The 20,390-nt window shown below is 43.3% G+C and overlaps 1 protein-coding gene across 6 annotated transcripts in view; it reads left to right on the top strand.

Annotated features, from left to right (window-relative positions):
• Window positions 1-20,390, top strand: part of ZNF148 (zinc finger protein 148) — a 154,929-nt gene that overhangs the window by 28,622 nt on the left and 105,917 nt on the right. For 5 of the 6 annotated variants that reach the window (XM_058662015.1, XM_058662016.1, XM_058662010.1 and 2 more), the window contains one exon: window positions 15,120-15,200. In XM_058662015.1, coding sequence (XP_058517998.1) covers window positions 15,171-15,200 — 30 coding nt within the window. In that variant the 5' untranslated portion in view covers window positions 15,120-15,170. Of the gene's footprint in view, window positions 1-14,522; window positions 14,542-15,119; window positions 15,201-20,390 lie in introns of those variants that run through there. The other variant, XM_058662013.1, reaches the window with a different exon arrangement.

The raw sequence follows: 20,390 nt of genomic DNA, 5'->3' as shown, positions 1-20,390 counted from the left end.
CATGTTACATTGCCACCAGCAATGCAGTATACAAGGTTTTTAATTCTTTTCATATCTTTGACAATATTATTTTTTTAATGAACAACTCAACAGGTGTGAGGTCATGACCCATTACAATTGAGTTGCATTTCCCGGATGCTTAGGGATGCTGAGCATCTTCTTAGATACTCTCATTGGCCATTTATAGATTGTCTTTGGAGAAATGCAACTGTGGGGCTGAGTCAGGAGGAAAGCAGGAACCTGAAGCTCCACCATCACGAGTCTCTATCTCATGTGATGGATGGCAGGGACCTGGGAATTTGAGCCATCAGCTGTCACCTGCTGGTGCACCTTAGTAGGAGCCTGGAATCATTAGTGGAATGGAGCTTGAACTCTGATGTGGGATGTGGATGTTCCTGGAATCAGCTTAATACTGTGCCAAAAATTAACCCTTTGCCTGTTTCTAAATCAGGTTATAGTGTTTACCTTTTTTGCTATTGAGTTGTAGGAGTTGCTTATATATTTTGATGTGAGTCACTTAACAATTGTGTTTTGCAAATAGCTTTTCCTGTTCCATAGGTTGCCTTTTCACGGAACTGGTTGTGGTATTTTCTTTGCATAAGCCTTTTAGTTTGACCTGGTGTACTAGTCCTTTTTTATTTTAAAATTTAACATTTTCTTTTAAATACTGTTTACATCATTAAGAGGGATGCACACCCATGTGGGTCTTTAATTCAGGTGGGGAGGGTTGAGGTATGGAGGAGGTGGGTTAGATAAATATTTTATTACCCTGTGTCCTAAGGGAAAGAGGAGAAGGGGCAAGGGGCCACTCTTTGCTGTCAAACTACATCAGCACTCGGGTTGGGGAGTGGCCCTTTGGTAATGTGGGGAGGAGTGTTCCAAGGGATGTTACTTGAGTGATATGGATAGTTCTGAGACAGTTGTTGGTTTTGTTGCTCCAGGGTTGAGAAAATCCTTTCCAAGGTGTATTAGCTGACCAGATCCACCTTAGTGCATCCACAAGCCCAGGAGCATGTTGCAAAGCTTGAGGAGGAGAGTGGTCAACCTGTTCTGCTTTCTGTCCTCTGATGAGGCACTTGACATTCTCTGCTGACCCACAGGAGCTGGCCGTCAAGTCCCCTGTGTGTATCTAGGCATGCTGTGTACTGCACAGGCATCAGCAACTGCAGAGACCCAAGGTCAGACTCCACATAAATTCTGATTTTTTCTGGTCGGGGTCTGAGTCCAGTGGTCCAATTAGTGAGTCCTGCAAAAAACCTTGCCGTGAGTCACCTCACAGTTTTATGTGTACAGGCCAGTGCAGGGTCAGGTTGTCTGTCACCTGTAGCAGCCAGTGCACCTACTGACGGAAGCAGCCACAGTTCCACCCTGGCCCCATATGTCACACAAACCAGTGTGTGCTGTGGTCTGGTCAGGGCGACCCCAATAACGCCCACCAAACCTGCTCCCAGTGCCCTGGTTTTGCATACGCCAGCCTATGCTTCGACCTAATCTGTTGTGTCTTGCCTCCCATCTGGCTCTTGTGCACACCCATTGGTGCTTCAGCTTAGCTCAGCCGAACCTCACCTATGCTTACAGGTGCTGCTGCCCTGTCTAGCTGCCCCACTCCAGCCCTGGTTGTTTTGTTCACCAACAATAGGTACAGCCCAGAAGGGGAGAGCCCACAGTTCCCCCAGCCCTGGATCTTGTGGCTACTAAGGGTTACTGGGTCCAGCCTGACCTGACTCACACCCAGTCCTAGTCCTTGCCAACGAGTGTGGCAGCCTAGCTCAGCTTAGCCCGCTTCCAGTTTCAGCTTTGACTCTCACCCATGGAAGCAGTGGCCCAGCAAAGGAGTCCCATAGGTTCCCCTACTGGGCTTTGTCCCAGCCCTTGGTCTTATGTGTGCCAGTGGGTGCCTGTGATGGCCCACCCCCAGTCTCGGCATTTACCAGCAAAATCTACAGCCTGGATCGGTGCAGCCCACCTGTCACCAGTGGGTGCAACAGCCTTGCCCAGCCTGGCACACTCCCAGCCCTCATGTGAACTGGCAGGTGTTGTGGTCCTACTTGGCCTCTTCTTTATCTGGTCTTGGCTCTCACTTGTGCCGGTGTGTGCTGTGGACCGACTTTTCCCAGCCTCCCCAGACCTGGCTCAGACATATGCGTAGGTGCTGCAACCTAGCTGGTCTGGTGTGCCCCCAACCCTGGCTCTTGTTCTCACCAGAGGCAGCTGTAGCCTAGCACGTGAGTTCTACAAGTTCTCCTACCAGGCCTGCTCCCAGCCCTGGATCTCACATGTGCCGTTGGGTGCTGCTGCCCAGCCTGACTGTTGCTGGCCCCCGGTTCTGGGGATTATTGGTGGATACTGTGGCCTGGCAGACAGCCCCCACCCATTCTGGCTCTTTCCAATGGGTGCAACAGCTTTGCCCTGCAGATTTACTAATTTAGTAGGGGAAGGAAAGACAGAGAGGGAATGAGCCTCCATCTGCTGGTTCACTCCCCAAATGGCTGCAGTGATTGGAGCTGAGCCATTCCGAAGCAGGGTTCATTGTCAGGGAGCTGGATCAGAAGTACAGTGGCTGGGACCTAAATTGGCGTTTGTGTCAGTGTCTGGGCTGCACATGGCAGCTTTATGTGCTATGCCAAGGTGTGGGCCCCACCATTTGGATTTTAATAGACATTGCATTGAATCTATCCACTCGGAGTACTATTTAGTCTTTTTGTCTTACTTTTAAAGAGAAAGATTTATTTGAAAGGCCAAGTGACAGAGCTCATTCATCACTCCCCCAGTTATCACAGCAGCTCTCCCTGGGCTGGGAGCCAGGAATTCCATCTGGGTCTGCCGGGGGGGTGGCAGAGGTCTGAGCATGTGGACCATCATCCATTGCAGTGCATTAGCAAGCACCTGGATTGGAAGCAGAGCAGCTGGGTCTAGAATCAACACTGTGGTATGGGAAGCTATTGTTGCAAGCTGAGGCCTTAACTCATTGTGCCACAATGATAGCCCATAATTTTTTCTTTCATTGGTATTGTGTAGTTGTAACTCTACAAATATCTTGCCTTCTTAATTCTTACTGATATTATTTCAGCCACTCTAAGTTTTGATGACTTAAGCACCACACCCTTTTTTCCCCATGCTTATGCTTTTGGAGTCACATCTAAGAAGGCTTTGCCTTGCCCAAGATTACAAAGATTTATTCCTAAGTTTTGCGAATTTTATGGCTTTAATTTTTTACATTTAAGTCTACTTTTAGAGTGGACTTTGGTGCATATTAATGAAGGAGTCCAAAGAAATATTTTACATGTGGATAGAAACCCTTTAGTTCCAACACCTTTGCTGAAAAGACTTTGTCCTGTTGTCTTGTCTTGGCTGTCTCCTAAAAAAAAAATTGGTTAACTTTAAATGTAGCTGTTTATTTTTGGATTGTTTTATTCTGAGTTACGTGTTTATTTTTATGCCAGTAACACATCTTGGTTATAGTAGTTATTAAGTTGTTTTTTTTTTTTTAAAGGTAGAGTTACAAGGAGAAAGAAAGAGGGAGAGATCTTTTATCCACTGGTTCAGTCCCCAGATAGCTGGAGCTGATCCAAAGCCAGGTGCCAAAACTTTCTTCTAGGTCTCCCACATGGGTGCAGGGGCCTAAGGACTTGAAACATCCTCCCCTGCTTTGCCAGGGCATAAGCAGGGAGCTGGAATGGGAGTGGGCAGCTGAGATGTGAATTGGTGCCAATGTGAGATGCTGGTGTGGCGGGTACAGGGTTACCTTGCTAGGCCACTATCCTGGCCTTAGGGATTAGGTTTTCAAAGTGTACATCCTCTGACTTTTTAAAAAAACTATTTTTATTGGAAAGTCAGATTTTTACAGATTGAAGGAAAGACAGGAAATTACTCCCTCCACTGGTTTACTCCCCAGGTGGCTGCAACAGCCAGAGCTGAGCTCCCATCCAAAGCCAGGATCCAGGAGCTTCTTCCAGGTCTCCCACGCGAGTACAGGGTCCCAAGGCCTTGGGTCATCCTCAGCTGCTTTCCCAGACCACAAGCAGGGACCTGGATGGGAAGTGGAGCATCCAGGATACAAACTGGTGCCCATATGGCATCCTGGGTATGCAAGGAGAGGACTTTAGCCACCAGGCTACCACGCTGGGCCCTTTAATTGTTTTGGGTTTTTTTGGTCTCATGTAATACCATATGAATTTTTTCACTTTTGCAAAGAAAAAAAAAGGACACTGGTATTTTGATATTTGTCAGAAGATTAATTAAATGAAATATCTTTGTCTTTTAAAAAATATTTATTATTCAGAGAGAGAGAGATAGGGAGATATAGAAATCTTTCATTGGCTGGTTCACTTAGCAAGTGACTGCACAGGCTAGAGTTGTGCTTAATGGGAGCCAGGAACCAGGAGTTTACCCCGGTTCTCCTACGTGAGTGTAAGGTCCCAAAGACTTGAGCCTTCCTCCATTGCCTTTCTAGGCATATCAGTAGGGATTTTGATTGGAAGTAGACCAGCTGGGACTCAAAATGGGACCCATATGGGATGCCAGTGCCACAGGCGACCACCCTATATTTCTGTCCTAATAATATTAAGTTTTCTGATCAGTGAGTGATACTTAACTGTTTGGGTTGTTGTTGATTTCCTTCAGTGATAGTTTTGTAACTTTCAGTACATGTACATGCTTTTTACAGCTTTATTGCTAAATACTCTATCCTTTTTGAAGTTTTGTTTTTTTTAAATATTTATATATATATATATATATTTTATTGGAAAGTCAGATTTACGGAGAGAAGGAGAGATAGAAAGATAGACCTTACATTTGCTGGTTCACTCCCCAGTGACTGCAATGTTGAGAGCTGAGCCAATCCAAAGCCAGAAGCCAGAAGTTTCTTCCATGTCTCCCATTTAAGTACAGGGTCCCAAGGCTTTGGGCCGTCCTCAACTGCTTTCCCAGGCCATAAGCAGGGAGCTGGATGGGAAGCCACAGGGACAGGAACCCGCACCCATATGGGATCCTAGTGCATGCAAGGTGAGGACTTTAGTCACTAGGCTACTGTGCCGGGGCCCCTTGAAGGTTTTATAAATTATGTTGTTTATTTCATTTTTGGATTGTTATTTTGCTGTTTTTATTAATATAACTGATCTTTTAAAGTACGTTTGTAGTGTGCAAATTTACTGAACTTGTTTATTGTAGTGGGTTTTAAAAGTGTTCTTTAGGCTTTTCTGTGTATACATAAGGGAACTGGTTAAAAGTGATAATTCTTATTCCTTTTGCCTTTAATGTCTTTGATGTTTTTTCCCGATTTACCTTGGTAGGGCATCAACATGTTAAGTAAAAGTTGTGTAGGCAGACTTTTTTTTTTTTCTTAGGAAGAAACGTTCAGTGCTTCAGCATAGTAAGTTGCTGACTCTTGACTTTTCAAAGGTGGCCTTCCCCAGGTTGAGTAAAGTTCTTCTTGTTCCTAGGTTTTGGGTGTTTTGGGGGTAAGGGTGTTAGATAGCATCACATGTTTTTTCTTCATTTATAGAGGTGCTCTGCCAGAAATAAAGGTTGTCCTTTGTTCTTTTGATGTGGTGTGTCTGATTTTGAGGTATTAAGCCAACTCCAGGTTCCTTAGGTAAATTCTACTTGGCCATGGTGTATCATCCTTTTTATGTGGGGATGGTTGTGGTTTGCAGTCATTTTGTTGAGAATCTTTGCATCTGTGTTCAGGAAAGACACTCGCTGGTCATCGTTTTCTCTACTTGGGATGGCTTTGTCTCCTCGTGGACTCAGTAATAGTGATCCGATAGAATGAGTGGGGAAATGACCAACCCACCTCCATTTTTGGGGAAAATTTGGAAGAGTTGATGAACATTTGTTGTTGATTCCCCAATAACTATTTAGTGGAATTCATCTGAGCCTCAGTGCTTCTTTTTGGGGAGGTTTTTGATTTTCCTTTGGTGGTTAGAGAGCTATTTATATTATCTGTTGAATGTTGATTGAGTTTTGATAGTATGGTTTTGAGCAGTTTTAAGTTGTTCATAGTATTGCCTTATTCTCTTTGTAATTGCTATAGGATTAGTACTGATAGACTGTGTTTAATTTCAGGTATTATTTGGGTCTCTTGTCTTTTTATTGGTTTTATATTTTTTTTACTGATCTTCATTTGTATTTTTCAGCTTCCTATTTTTTGTTTTGTTGATTTCTGTTCTTTGCTGTGACTTTATGCTAAGTTCATGTCACTTTTTTTTTTTTTAATTGGGAAGTCAGATACACAGAGAAGAGGAGAGACAGAGAGAAAGATCTTGCGTCCTATGATTCACTCCGCAAGTGAGCGCAACGACCAGTGCTATGCCGGTCCGAAGCCAGGAGCCAGGAAGTTCTTCTAGGTCTCCCACACGGGTGCAGGGTCTCAAGGCTTTGGGCCATCCTCAACTGCTTTCTCAGGTCACAAGCAGGGAGCTGGTTGGGAAGTGGGGCCGCCGGGATTAGAATCGGCACCCATATGGGATCCTGGCACACTCAAGGCGAGGACTTTAGCTGCTAGGCCACACTGCCAGGCCTGAGTTCATGTCATTTTTAAAATTTTGTTTTAAGATTTCTCGTAGTAGATTATTAGGTTATTGGTTTAATGTGTGTACTGATTTTTGTTGAATATGCTTTAAGAATGTTTGTGGGGGTAGTGAGAGAGAGGGAGAAAGAGAGAGAGCTATTTTGGTCTCGATAGTACATCTGTTGGTGGATTTCCCCACTGCTCCCTGCAGCCGGGCTTGGGCTGAGGCTGAAGCTTGGAGCTGGGAGCTCAGGAGCTCCATCCTTGAGCGGTTCCTCGGCCCTCCAGGGCCCGCATCAGCAGCAAGCTGGAGGGTGCAGTCTCCGGCCTCATGTAAAACCCAGGCATGTTGGAAGTGTCTGGCCTGCCCCTTTCTTTATTTCTAATTCGTCAAAACATTTTCTTGTTTCTAAATAAATCTTGAGTGCTAAACATTTTTTTCTCACCATTGTGTTTTTTTGTTATGTAATTTTGTCTTCATGCACACATGTACATATAAAATGTACATTTTAAAAAGTTCTTTGAAAGTACTGTTTGATCCACGGATTTCTTATTATTTTATTCTTACTGATTTTTCTCTTGTGTCTGCTGTTGATTTCTAACTTTAGTTGATTATGGTCAGAGAATACACTGTGATTTTTCCAATTCTTCTCTGTTTTAGGTATAAGTTAGGGACCAGGTTATGGTTTGCTCTGGTGAATGTTCCATGGGTTTGATGGAAGAGTGCTTTGTTAGGTGCAGTAGTCTGTGTATGTGACTTAGACCTGATGGTTGATTATGTTATTCATCCAACCACTTCGCTGTTCAGGAGTGTTATTGCATCTTTTTCATTTGTTAAAAAAGATTTATTTATTTGAAAGGCAGAGTCACAGAGACAGAGGGAGAGCTGGAGAGAGATCTTCCATCTGTTGGTTCATTCCCCAAATGGCCACAACAGTTGGAGCTGAGCCAGGAATTTTTTCTCTGTTTCTTGTGTGGGTACAGGGACCCAGACACTTGGACCATCTGCCTCTGCTTTCTGAGGCCATCAGCAGGGAGCTGGGTCAGAAACAGCGCAGCTGTGACTTGACACGCTTTGTCTCCGGTGCTTTGTCAGGAAGCTGGATTAAAAGTGGGGTAGCCAGGACTCAGATAGACACATTAGTATGGGGTGAGAGTGTCTCAAGTGGCGGCCTAACCTAGTCCGCCAGAGTGCCCACCATGCTATCATTTAACTTTTTGATTTTTGAGCTTTTATTTTAACATAAATGGCAGAGGTAACGTTTTTATTTGAAAAATGATCAGGGCAGTGTAAATTACCAAAAATTTAAAAGCATTTCTCATTGCAATGAAACTTTGAAAAAGATATCCTTAAGTGATCTGGAAGTATGTTCTTTATCAATTGTTTTCTTGCAATGGTCATGTTTGGGAGTAACATTAAGGTACAAAGCAAAATTAAATAATTATAAATCAGTTAAATTTTTATTTCTTAGAAACTCAAATTTATGATTTCAAAGTTTAAGTATTATATGAAAAACAGAGTTACTTAGAGATACAAGGAGAGTCAGAGAGAGAATCTTCCTTCTGCTGGTTCACTCTGCAAATGGCCACATTGACTGGAACTGGGCCAGGAGCCAGGGAGCCAGGATCTTCTTCTGGATGTCTTATGTGGGTGTAGGAACCCAAGCACTTCGGCCTTCTGCTGCTGCTTTCTCAGCCACATTAACAGGGAGCTGGAACTTGAACCAGTATGTGTTTGGGATGCCAGTGCCACAGATAGAGTCTTAGTGTGCTATAACACAGCATTCGCCCCTGACAGAATTTTTATGGGTTTTTGTTTTAACACGTGTTTTTTTCCCCCCTGAATTTTGCTACATCAGTTAATAAAATCCCGTCTTTTTCTGTGTTGCTTTTCTAGGCAATAATTCAAATTAAAATGCAAGGTGATAGGCTTAGTATATTTTGCAAATAACAAGGAGGATAGAATTTGAAAATGCTAACAGTGGAAGTTGTGTTTTTCTATACATAGAACGTGAAGTATGTGAGGTACTTAAAAATATTAATGGCTTTATTCCTAGTTGTTATTGTAAATACTTGAAGATTTTGTGGCCTTTAACAAACAGTACTTCTATAATTATTAGTACTGTTTAAAACAAAGGATGGGAATGAAGTTGGGGAAGATTAACTTGCCCTTTACTTTGCTAAGAACTATCATGTATCAGGGTGCAATTGACACAGTGTTTTGTAACTTAGGGACACATAGCCTCATCCTATGTTTAGGACTCTTGACTGCTAAGACCTTCAAGCCTTTTGATGGAAATTTCTAGGTGAAATGTTGCCAAAGCCTGGATAGACTGGTTTTCATGCAGGGTTCAGTCATTTCATCAGCTTCGTGTGTCCTGGGATGTCTTCTGTATGGCTTGCTTTCATTAAATGTGATTCCACAATTGAGAGAGAATATGTGGTCATTAAAGCATCTGGAGATTGATGTCCTAGGTGGAAACTTTAGCTCTGTTTGAACATTTAAAATTTTTAAGTGTGTAGTATGTGGTACCCATTAGGACAGATCAGTAAACAAAATAGGCAAGAATTCTTGCCCTTTTTGGTGCTTGTGTATAATTGGGGCAGAAAACAGTCATCATAAATAAGTAGATTGTGTAACATTAAGAGGTGGTAAATACTATCCAGAGTGTATTAATAGCTCAAGATGGGATTGGATGAGTATGTCCAGGTTGCAGTTTTATTCATATATATATTTTTCAGAAATTATTTATTTGAAAGGCAGACAGAGACAGGGAAACAGGCAGGCAGAGAAAAGAGAGCTTTCATCCGCTGGTTCACTCCCCAAATGCACACGAGGGCTGCAGCTGGGCCAGGCTGAATCCAGGAGCCAGCAACTTCACACTCAGATCTCCTGCAGGAGTGTCAATGGTCCAAATACTTGGCCTATCTTCTGTCTTCTGGAGCGTATTAGTCAACTGCATACATAACGGGCCAGCAGGGACTAGATTGGTCATTCCCATACTGGATGTTGGCAATGCAGGTAGCAGCATAACCTCCTGAGCCGCAGCCCCAGCTCCTACTTTGTAGTTTTTGATGTGGCTGGGGAAAGAAAACCTCATAAATAAGGTGATATTTAAGCAAAAATTTTGAAGTAGATAAGGAATTTACTTAGGGTCTCTGTGGGAAGAGTGTTCTAGACAGATGAACAGCCAGTGCAATAGACCCTATGACTTATTGGAACATTCTGGAGATTTTTGAAACATAGGCAGGTTAGGTTGTGGTAGGAGTGGGATGGACAAGAATGAGCATATAGAAAAAGTAAGGTGAAGGTCGTGGTGATGATAGCGATGGGGTTGGGGATAGAGCCACTGTATGTGGACCATTGTGAGGACTAAGCACTTCTGCTGGCTGTGTGTTCTGTGATAAATTATGTAACTCTTTTGATTTCCCATCTGTGAAATGTGAATAATAGTGTAGGGTGAGTGTCATTTTACCCAGAGTGCTTAGAACCTGAAGTGTTTTAGATTTTGGAGTTTTACATATTTGCAAATACTCAGTGAGATTTTCTTTTTGATTTATGTATTTGAACATCAGTGAGGGAAAAACAGAAACAGAGAGAGAGAGAGAGAGAAAGTAAGTCTTCATCCACTGACTGGGTCCACTCCTCAGTGACTGCAATGGCTGGGACTAGGGCTGGGCCATGCTGGAGGCAGGAGCCTCATACAGGTTTCCCTCATGGCTGTAGGAGCTCAAGGACTGGGCCATCCTCTGCTACTCTCTCAGGCTCACTAGCAGAGCTGAACTGGAAAAGGAGTAGCTGTGACCCACACCTGTGCTCCTGTGGAATACTGGTGTTGCAGCTGACAGCTTTACCAGTTACATCACTATGGTGGCCTTAATAATGGGATAGTGGTATTTAAGTCTAAAACAATCTGCTTATATTTCACATACAGTTTATTAATGTACTTGAAGGTCATTGTGTATAGTGTTTTTTTCCCGTGTTCCTGTAGTTTGTGAACCATCACTTAAGGTCAAGATGGAATTTTCTGCTTGTGTGGTCATGTCAGTGCTCAGAACATGTGCGATTTTGGAGCATTTTGGATTTTGAGTTTTTATATTAAGGATGCTGAGCCTGTACCACTCTCATAGATTTGTTATTTACATTGAGTTAGGGCTGACAAAGTTCAAGGACTCTACTGAACAAAGTCTAAAGCGTATAATATTCATCGCATCCTTAAATGTGGAGTCCACATTCAAAGATCCGCTTCTTTGTCCTTTGAGAAAGAGGCAGAGGAAGAACTAACTGCTCTTTGGTTTGTTTATGACAAGTTGCTTAAACTTCAGTTATGGCACTTACTACACTATATTATTGCAAAAATTTAGTGTTTATCTACTACCACCCTCCTAACTGTAAATCCTATTTTATGCACGTTTTAGGAATCTTCAAGATAGTGTATTAGTCTGTATCAGGTGAACAGAACTATTGACTGAATTAATGACAAAAGTGTTGGCTTCATCAGGCCACCTGTTAGTACAGTTAGACCATTGCCAGGGTATCAGAGCTAAGTAACAGAAAGGATGGTAGCCAGTGGTCTTTGTAAAAACATTTTAGTTATTTTTTAAATGTATTTTTATTTTAAATTTTGAATTATGTGGTATAATTTCATATAGGCTGGGATTTCTTCCCCAAACTCCCACTCCCCCCAACATTTTAGTTATTTTCTTTCTATGCTATTGTAAATAAAATTAGTAAGGGCAGGAAATTAAATTAAATAAGTATATTTATTTGTAGTACATAATATAAATCTTATATTTATTATTATGTTTCTGTTAGCACCCACATTTCTTGGTTTAAAAACAAATACATCTTGTTTGGTAGCGTACATATAATAAAGCCTCTACTTTCAAGTATATTTTATAGTGAGGAGCATAGTGTCACCATCTGGGATGTCCTGCATCGTACATTGATCATTCAGTGTCTGGTTTAAGTCCCAGCCGCTACACATGACCAATCCAGCTTCCTGCTGATGCACCTGGGATGCAGCAGATGGTGGCTCGTGTTTGGGTTCCTGCCACCCATGTGGGAGACCTGGCTCCAGGCTGTCTTTGTCCTGGTTGTTGTGACCGTTTGGGGAGTGAACCAGCAGATGGAAGATGTCTCTCTTTCATCTCCTGTCTTTTGATTTTTTGCCTTTCAAATAAAATAAATCAAGGCAGAGTTAGAGAGAGAGAGAGAGACATTGAGAGACAGAAGAGAGAGAAAGAGAGAGAGAGAGAGAAAGTTTTCCATCAGCTTGTTCGCTGCTCAGATGGCTGAATGGCTGGAGTTGGGTGAGTCTGAAGTCAGGAGGGTCTCAGTGGTCTCCCACATGGGTGCAGGCGGCCCAACTCCTTGACACTTCTCCTCGGGACAAAATCAGGGAGCTAGCTTACAGATGGAGTGGCCAACATCAGGGAGCTAGCTTACAGATGGAGTGGCCAACATCAGGGAGCTAGCTTACAGATGGAGTGTCCAACATTTGAACCGAGACCCTCATGGAATGTCAGCATTGTAGGCGGTGACTTTGCGGTGTGATGCCACAGTGCTAGCCTCACACGTGATTCTTTAAGAAAAAAAATTGTTGTTTGTGAGAGTGAGCAAGTGTGGGATTGAGCAGAACTGCTGAATCTGTCAGTTTACTTCCCAGATGCCCGCAAGAGCCTGGACTGGGGAGATGCTGAAGTAGGAACTAGGAACTTAATCCAGCTCTTGAAAGTGTGGCAGGAACCCTGTTCCTGTGATCATCACTGCTGCCTCCTGCAGTCCTCCTTGGTGGAAAGCTGGGGGTGGGAAGTGGAACCTGGAGGTGGGTTGTGAATCTCTTAACCCGAAGGCTTCCTGCGTGCCAGTTGTAACTAGGGGATATTCAAATCAGTGTATTTCCAAGCAGGACTATGTACTAACTGCTTAAGTGAGAGATTGGGGGCAAGGAAAGGGGAAGATCTTACCTGACTTGGTTGGTTGTCCAGGTGACCTTGTTCTTGAAAAGTCTTAGTTTCTGGCTTAATAGGTGCTCTTTTCATTCTTGGTGGAGAGGAGTGCAAGAGGAGAGAGGAACAGGGACTGGAAATAGAAATGAAATTGATAGATAGTAGAAAATCAATCAGGGTTTCACAGGAGAGGTTATATAGCAGATGGCTTGTGGAAAATTTTGGGTTTCCACGATAGAGGAAAGGTTGTAATGAGAAAGATGCTAAAATACTTACGGTTATAAATTTATATTTTGTATTGTGTGTATGTGTGTGAGTGTGAGACATGTGATGTCTCCTTTTATTTCTTCAGTGTCTTAATTTCCTTCCCTTTTTTACATATGTAGTTATAGTCATATGTGACAGCCTTAACTTAATGCTTTCAATAGAGTGATGCAAAAAGGTAAGTATGCTTTTTCTGAAAATGATTCCAATAGAGTAGCAACACTTGAACAAATTTGTCCAGTCTGAAGATACTGTCATATGGTGAGAAGTAATAATGTCTGAATTGTCAGATATGGCAAGTCAACCTTGAAACTCACTATAGAAATTAAAATATAGAATTTGATGACTTTTCTTCTACAGAGATTGCATGGTGTTTTTTTTAAATTAATTTATTTTTGTTGGAAAGTCAGATATACAGAGAAGAGGAGAGACAAAGAGGAAGATATTGGGTTCACTGACTCACTCCTCAAGTGGCTGCAACAGCCAAAGCTGAGCCAATCCAAAGCCAGGAGCCCAGAGCCTGTTCCGGGTCTGTCATGCGGGTACAGGGTTCAAAGCTTTGGCCATCCTCGACTGCTTTCCCAAGCCACAAGCAAGGGAGCTGGATGGGAAATGGAACCCCCAGGATACAAACCAGCGCCCATATAGGATCCTGGTCTGTGCAAGGCAAGGACTTGAGCCACTAGGCTGCTGCGCTGGGCCTGTGGTTTTGTTTCTCAACTTTATTTCTGAAAGTCTGTTAAACATTCTGAACATTGAATACAGTAAAGTATATTAAAATACGGAGAGAGAATATGTACTATTTTAGTGAAACAATGGCTGTGTAGTGAAAATAGTTTTGCTTTATTTTATTCTATTTTAATAAAGTGTATCACAATAGTATAAGTTTATAGCTTTAAATATCCTTTTAGTGCTATTGTTATGGACATATATTTTTAGTAGTAACTTTCTGTGTTATATGTGTGCTCTTGAATGCTGAGCCACAAAGTCTGACACAGGCGGTTACAGTCTCATACTGTGTTATTTTAAAATAGATTATTTTTCGTTAGTAACTAGTTCAGCAATAAAGCTATTATTGGCTGACAGCAGCCCTTCTAACTTGTCAAAAGGACTGTACTATTTGTAATCCCTTGATAAAGTTATAATAACACAGTTTTGAATTGGTGTAGTTGATTATTTTCTAGAGACTTAACATTTCGTTGTTCTGGCTTTACAGTTAGGACTTTTATTGATTTGCAAGGTATTTATTGAGCCCCCAAAATGTGTTATGGTTGCTATGTAAATGTTTTATTATTTTTGAATAAAGGTCGTTTTTGACCTGTTGTTTAAGTCTTTACTATCTCATTTCATGTACTTGGGAAGAATAACCCAGTTACATGTAGAAAATTATCCAAGTCCAATATTGCTAAAATATCAGCATAGGGTGTTAATTTTCTCTCTACTAAAAGGCAGTGAACAGCCTAACTGAAGCATCAGTGGACTATTTTTTAAAAATTCATGTTGCTTACCTGTATTTATTTATTTATATTTGAAAGGCAGGTTTATAGAGTGAGAGGGAATGACAGGGAGTTTTCTCCATCCTCTAGTTCACGCTTCAAATGGCCAAAATGGCCAGTACTGGGCTAATCCAAAGCTGGGACCAGCTGGGAGCAGGGAGCCAGAAGCTTCTTCTGGGTCTCACTTATGGGTGCAGGAGTCCAAGGACTTGGCCCATCTTCGACTGCTTTTCCAGGTCACTAATGGGGAGCTGGATCAGAAGTGGAGTAGCCAGGACTTGAACTGGAGTTCACATTGGATGTTGGTGCTTCAAAGAGGTGACTTAGCTTGCTGTGCCGTGGGGCTGGCCCTGACAATGGACTGTTTGAACATTAAGATGTTTTCACCCTGGGAGCCTTGTAATACTTGTATTTTTGTATATTTTGAAATTATGGCTTTATTATATTTATTATATTTGTTAGAGCTGAGAGGAATGTTCTCAGAAAGAAGAAATAGTACTGTTAGAGTAATAGAGCGTGTCAGCATGGGATTCTGATGAAGCACACTTGTGTTTCCTTCGTGCTTCAAGATGTTTAAGATAATTCAAGGTTACTATTACGATTTTAAAGAAATCTTAATCCTTTAACTAAAAGTTGGAAAAAGACCAATGCCTGCCTGAGTCATTTTTTATTTTTATGGCATCAGTTAGTATTGATGGATCATTACAGTTGGACTGCTAATTACTACTCGTTTTTATTTAATTCAGCATCATGAAAAAAATATGCTGATTTAGCTAACACATTGAGGTACAGTGATTTTTACCTTATCGTAAGACTGTGTCGAATTCTGATTCTTTTGGAGGATAACCTATAATTTTCTTTCTTTCTTTCTTTCTTTCTTTTTTTTTTTTTTTTAGGTTAGACGGGCAAATTAGCAGCTTGGAAAGTTAACCAAGCAATCTGGCGGGATGGGCATCTGTCTGAAGCACTTAATAGAGGTAACTTGACATTCTTTTAAGACAATCTTTATTTTCAGTAGTGATAATTTTCCCTGTTACACTCATAACTGTAGGATAATACATTGCATTTATCAGACAGTATGTTTTATCACTGTTTTTTATGTATTTAATTTTACCTACTTGAAACGCAGAATGTATGTGTGTGAGAGACAGAGAGACATCAGTTATTCTTTCCTCTGCTGGTTCACTCCCCAAATGCCTTTGGGCCAGATGAAAGGCAGGATCCAGGAGCTCCATTGGGGTCTCCATGTGGGTTGCAGGGGCCCAAACATTGGTATTAACAGGGCTGGATGCATCTGCAGGAAGCTTGATGAAAAGCTGAGGTGGTGCTGGAACTTGAAATGACTGGTATCTCAGTAAGGGATAGTGGTATCCCAAGTGACAGCTTAAGCTACTGTACCACAATGCCCATCCCTGCGTTTTGCTGTTATTCCCATGTAACATGAATAGCACATACAAATAGCATGCTATCACTACGTGTAGATATGTACATCCTACCCCTTTTGACATTTATTTATTAATTTCGAAGGAAGAGTTAGGGGAAAAACAGATATTCTGTCTGCTGTTTCACTCACCAAATGGCCACAGTGGCTGGAGCTGGAACAGAGCTTCTAATGGGTCATCCATGTGGGTTTAGGAGCCCAAGCACTTGGGCCGTCCTTCAGTGCTTTCCCAGGCTCATTAACAAGGAGCTGGATCAGAAGTGGAGCAGCCGGAATTTAACCTGGTGCCCATTTGGGATGCTGCATGTGGTAACTTACCAACTATGCCACCCCAACAAGAACATTTTATGCATTCTCTTATAATGTTAGCATTGTCTTCTGTTTTGTTGGCTTGTGTTGGTATGTTTATTGAATCTGTGTTTCTGTTTTCCAAACAACATGAAAGAAAATGGAATATTCAGTATTTTTCAAGATATTTACATACTTGTTAGTGGCATAATTTCAGGTCAAGTTTTGGTGATCATGAAAATTTAGGAGAGAAGTTAAAAATTTGTTTTGAGAATTCCCTGAAGATAGAAAAATAATTGTTGTAATGACTTTTAATGACCGTTTTTGCCACATCTTCTGGTAGTTGTCATGTTCATTGTTTTTAGTCTTTGTGTTTGCAGTCTTTGTGTATAAGTTTAAGCTACTACAAGAAAAAGAAATAGCTCTCCTCTTTTGTTATTGGCGATCAGCCTTGGGTCAGCCTTCCAGGCAGTCTGTGTATACGCACAAGAATTTATTATGTGTACCTTAATTAGCATATTCTTTACATAAATGTACAAGGTATTTAACAATATGCTCGTTTTTAAACTTTAAGTCTTTGTGTTTCATTCCTTCTCATTCTGTTTAATATTCAGTATTTGGATGCACCATGATTATTTAGCTGGTGGTTTATTTATGAATGTTTAGGTTTATAGTTTTTTTTTGGTTTTGGTGTTAACAAATGGTAACATTGAGTATTCTTGATATGTTTTTACTTTTTTTTTTTTAAAGATTTATTTATTTGAAAAGCGAAGTTACAGGGAGAGGGAGCGAGACAGAAAGAGAGAGATCTTCCATCTGTTGGTTCATTCCCCAAATGCCCACAGTGGTGGAGCTGGATTGCTAGGAGGACAAAAGCTACAACTTGCTTTTCTCCCACTTGGTGCAGGGGCCCAAATATCTGCTGATTTCCCAAGCTCATTACCAAGGAGCTGGGTTGGAAGTTGAGCAGCCAGGATATGAACCAGCACCCATATGGGATGGTACCACTGGCGGAGCTGGGTGTACCTGCTATGCCACAGTGCCTGGCCCCTTTGCATGTATTTTAATATATATCTTGACCTACAAAAGCCTTAGGTTTTATGGTTGGATATAGCAAATTTATCATTCAGTGCTGGGGTTGGGTGTATGGATAGTTCCATGTATGATAAAATTTTTATCTTCATTGCTGATTGTCATGGTATTCTTGAATTCCATGTTATAAAATCTTCAAATGACGTTACACAGGTTTTCTGCTAAGTTGTCTAAATCTCAGTTTACTTTGAATATTGTTGATATAAAGAGTATTTGTCAAGCTCTATCTACCTTTACTTTTTCTAAAATACTACCCAGTTTTTCTCATTCTGGTTATTGTGTGATTTTACCGCTTTGCTGCCATATTTATCATTTATTACATTTTTTCCATGTATTTAGGGGGAACCTATTTTTGTGATCTATTTTTCTATTCATCTACCTGCCTGTTATCATTTTTTCAAAGATTTATTTATTGTTTTTGGGAAGGTAGATTCACAGAGAGGAGAGATGGAAAGATCTTCCATCCACTGGTTCTTTCCTCAAATGGCTAAAATGGCTAAAATGGCTAGAGCAGAGCTGATCCAAAAGTATAAGCTTCTTCTGGGTCTCCCACACAGGTGCAAGGTCCCAAGGCTTTGGGGTCATAGTCTGCTATTTCCCGGGCCATAAGAAGGGAACTGGATGGGAAGTGGAACAGCCAGGACATGAACCAGTGCTCATATGGGATGCTAGAGTTTGAATATGTAGGATTAGCCTGTTAAGCCATAGTACCAGGCTGAATTTGGGAGACCTCAGTAAAGGACCTCCCTAGAAAATAAACATACTCTCCTAGCCACATGGCTGTGGCTTGAAGAGCCCATGCCATGCCAGTCTGCCTGCTGGGGATTCTAGCTCTCCAGCTACTGCGCTGGTTGGGGGTTGGCGTGGGGAGGTTCATGTCTTGTTCAAGCCAGAGGTCTAAGAATTTCCTTCGTCCACAGTGACCATGTTGGGGATGATATCTGATGCCTCTGTGAATGCTCAGGACCATGGCTCCAGCCACCACCATCATCGTGTTCTGAGCATGCTCACCGTTGCTGGGTCTGGGAACAAGTGGGGCAGGTCCAGGCTGCAACACCCACATGAGCGCCCTGTAACAGGGTGTGGGGCTGGCACGGCCGCACCAACTCATACAAAGGTCGGATCGGAAGGGCAAGCCAAGCTGTGTAAGGGCTAAGCATCCGCTAACATGTGTAAGATCTGGATCAGGGAGTGTGCTGAATAGGAGAGCCTGGGAAGCTCCCCTAGTGTGTCATAGCATCTGCTGATGAGCACGTGGTTTAGGCCTGGGTGTTGGGCAGGCTGGGTAGGGTAGCTCTATCTGTTGGCAAGAGTGTGAGTTGGTTTTGGAAGTGGTTGGACTGGGCAGGGCTGAGCAAACCATAGCCCACTGGCAAGTTCAGAAACCAGGATGGAATGCAGGTCATGCTGGGCTAGACTGCCACACCTACTGGTTTGCATGAGCCAGAGAAGACAGAAGACTGAGCAGGGCCAGGTTGCTGCACCTGCAGGCGAGAGCTGAGACTGGGGGCCAGCTGGACTAAGCAAGGGCCAAGACAGGTTAAGGGACTGTGCCGGGCTGAGTAAGAACAGCCACTGACATGCGCTAGATCTATGGCTGAGAATAGACCTGGTTGGGGAGTTAAGGATTACTCTAGCTGGGTTGTGGTTCCCAGTGGTAAGCACGGTGGCCAGAGTGAGGGGTGTTATCTGGTCTGGACATGGCTGCAGTCTCTGTTGGCATGGGTGTGGACTGGGTCTGGGGTGTGCCAAGCTAGGCTAGACTCCAGCACCCACAGTGCTCGTGAGAACCAGGACATGTGTAGAATGGGCTGGGCTATGTGTCTGCCCCTGCTGAGCCATATGTGAACTGTGTCTGGGTGTGGACCAGGCTTGGCTGTGCTGTAGAACCCAACAGTCAGAACCGGAATGGGTGAGCGTCAGACAGGAAAGGCCAGTGTTCCTGCTAGGACAGAAAGTGGAATAAGTAGGGCTGGCCCATAGACCCACCTTGTGCAAGAGATCTGGCATTGGGAGAGGTTCTGATGGAGGAGCTTGGGAAACTCCTTTGTCAGGGCATAGTCTCTGCAGGTGAGCACAGGAACCAAGACAGGGAGCATCCCAGACCAGTCCAGTACCCACAGGCTTACTTTTGGCTCAGGTCTGGGGTGAGCCAGGCTGGGTCAGTTCATATCACCTACTGGCAAATCTGAGAGTCAGAATGGTGTGTGGGTCATGCCAGGCTGGGCTACAATACTAGCCAGTTCACATTAGGGCCGGGAGTGGGGACTGGCTGGACTGGCTAAGCTGTATTCCCCACCAGCGTGAGCTGGAACTGGGGATGGGCCAAACTGGACCAGACTACAGCACCCACTGGCAAATGCTGAGGTGAGGAGGGCCATGCCAGACTGGAACACAACACCCAGCCAGCACGCGTGAGAGTCATGGGAGAGTGGGCGAACCCAATAGGAGTGCTGCAGGGAGCTCCCCTGCTGGGCCACTATTTCCAGTGGTGAATGTGAGGGCTGGGACTGGGGGCAGACCAGGCCAGGCAGGGCTACAACACCTGTTGGCCTCATGTGAGCTGGATTGGGGGAAAGCCAGGTGAGTTGGACTGTTCCTACTGGTACATGCATTAGCCAGAGTGAGTGATGGTTGGTTGGACTTTGCTGCAGCATCAGCTGGCAGATGCTGGCACACGGTGTGTGTGTGTGTGGGGGGGCAAACTCTGTCAAGCCAAACTGCAGAACCACCTGGAGAGTGCAAGAACCAGGAGTGGGAGTGGGCCCATTAAGGAAACAGTGGACATCTTCCTCTTGGGTTGCCACTCTGACTGGTGAGCATGAGAATCAGGACTGGGATGACAAGCAAGACTAGATAGAGAGTGACACCTCCTGGCACATGTGAGGGTTGGATAGGGGGGCTGGTTGGCTTCAACTAGGCTTCAGTGCCCATTGACATATATGAGAGTCGAATGTGGGACAGACTGAACCAGTCTGCTATACATACTGACAAGCACAGGAACCAGGGCAGGGGCGGGCCTTGTGAGGGTTATTGCGGGTCGCTCTGACTAGGCTACAATTCCCAGTGGTTTGCGTGAGGGCTGAGTGTGCAGTGGGCAGGATCAGGCTAGACTGCTACACCCATTAGTTTGCATAGAAGACAAAACTGCAGACAACTGACCCAACTAACTGTGTGCATGAAGGCTGATTTGGGCGACGGACTGTGCCAGACCCTGTATTGGCATGCACACCCAAGAATCAGGTCTGGGATCACCTCAAATGAAGTTTATTTGGGGATCCCCCGCAACTCAACTGCTGGACTCAGAACTCCAACCATGGATAAAATTGCAGATTCCATGGTCTGA

This window comes from Ochotona princeps, chromosome 3, assembly GCF_030435755.1.
Source record: "Ochotona princeps isolate mOchPri1 chromosome 3, mOchPri1.hap1, whole genome shotgun sequence".
In the NCBI taxonomy this organism is placed as follows: domain Eukaryota; kingdom Metazoa; phylum Chordata; class Mammalia; order Lagomorpha; family Ochotonidae; genus Ochotona; species Ochotona princeps.
Note: the sequence above shows the minus strand (reverse complement) of the source record. Positions and strands in the feature narration are given on the sequence as shown.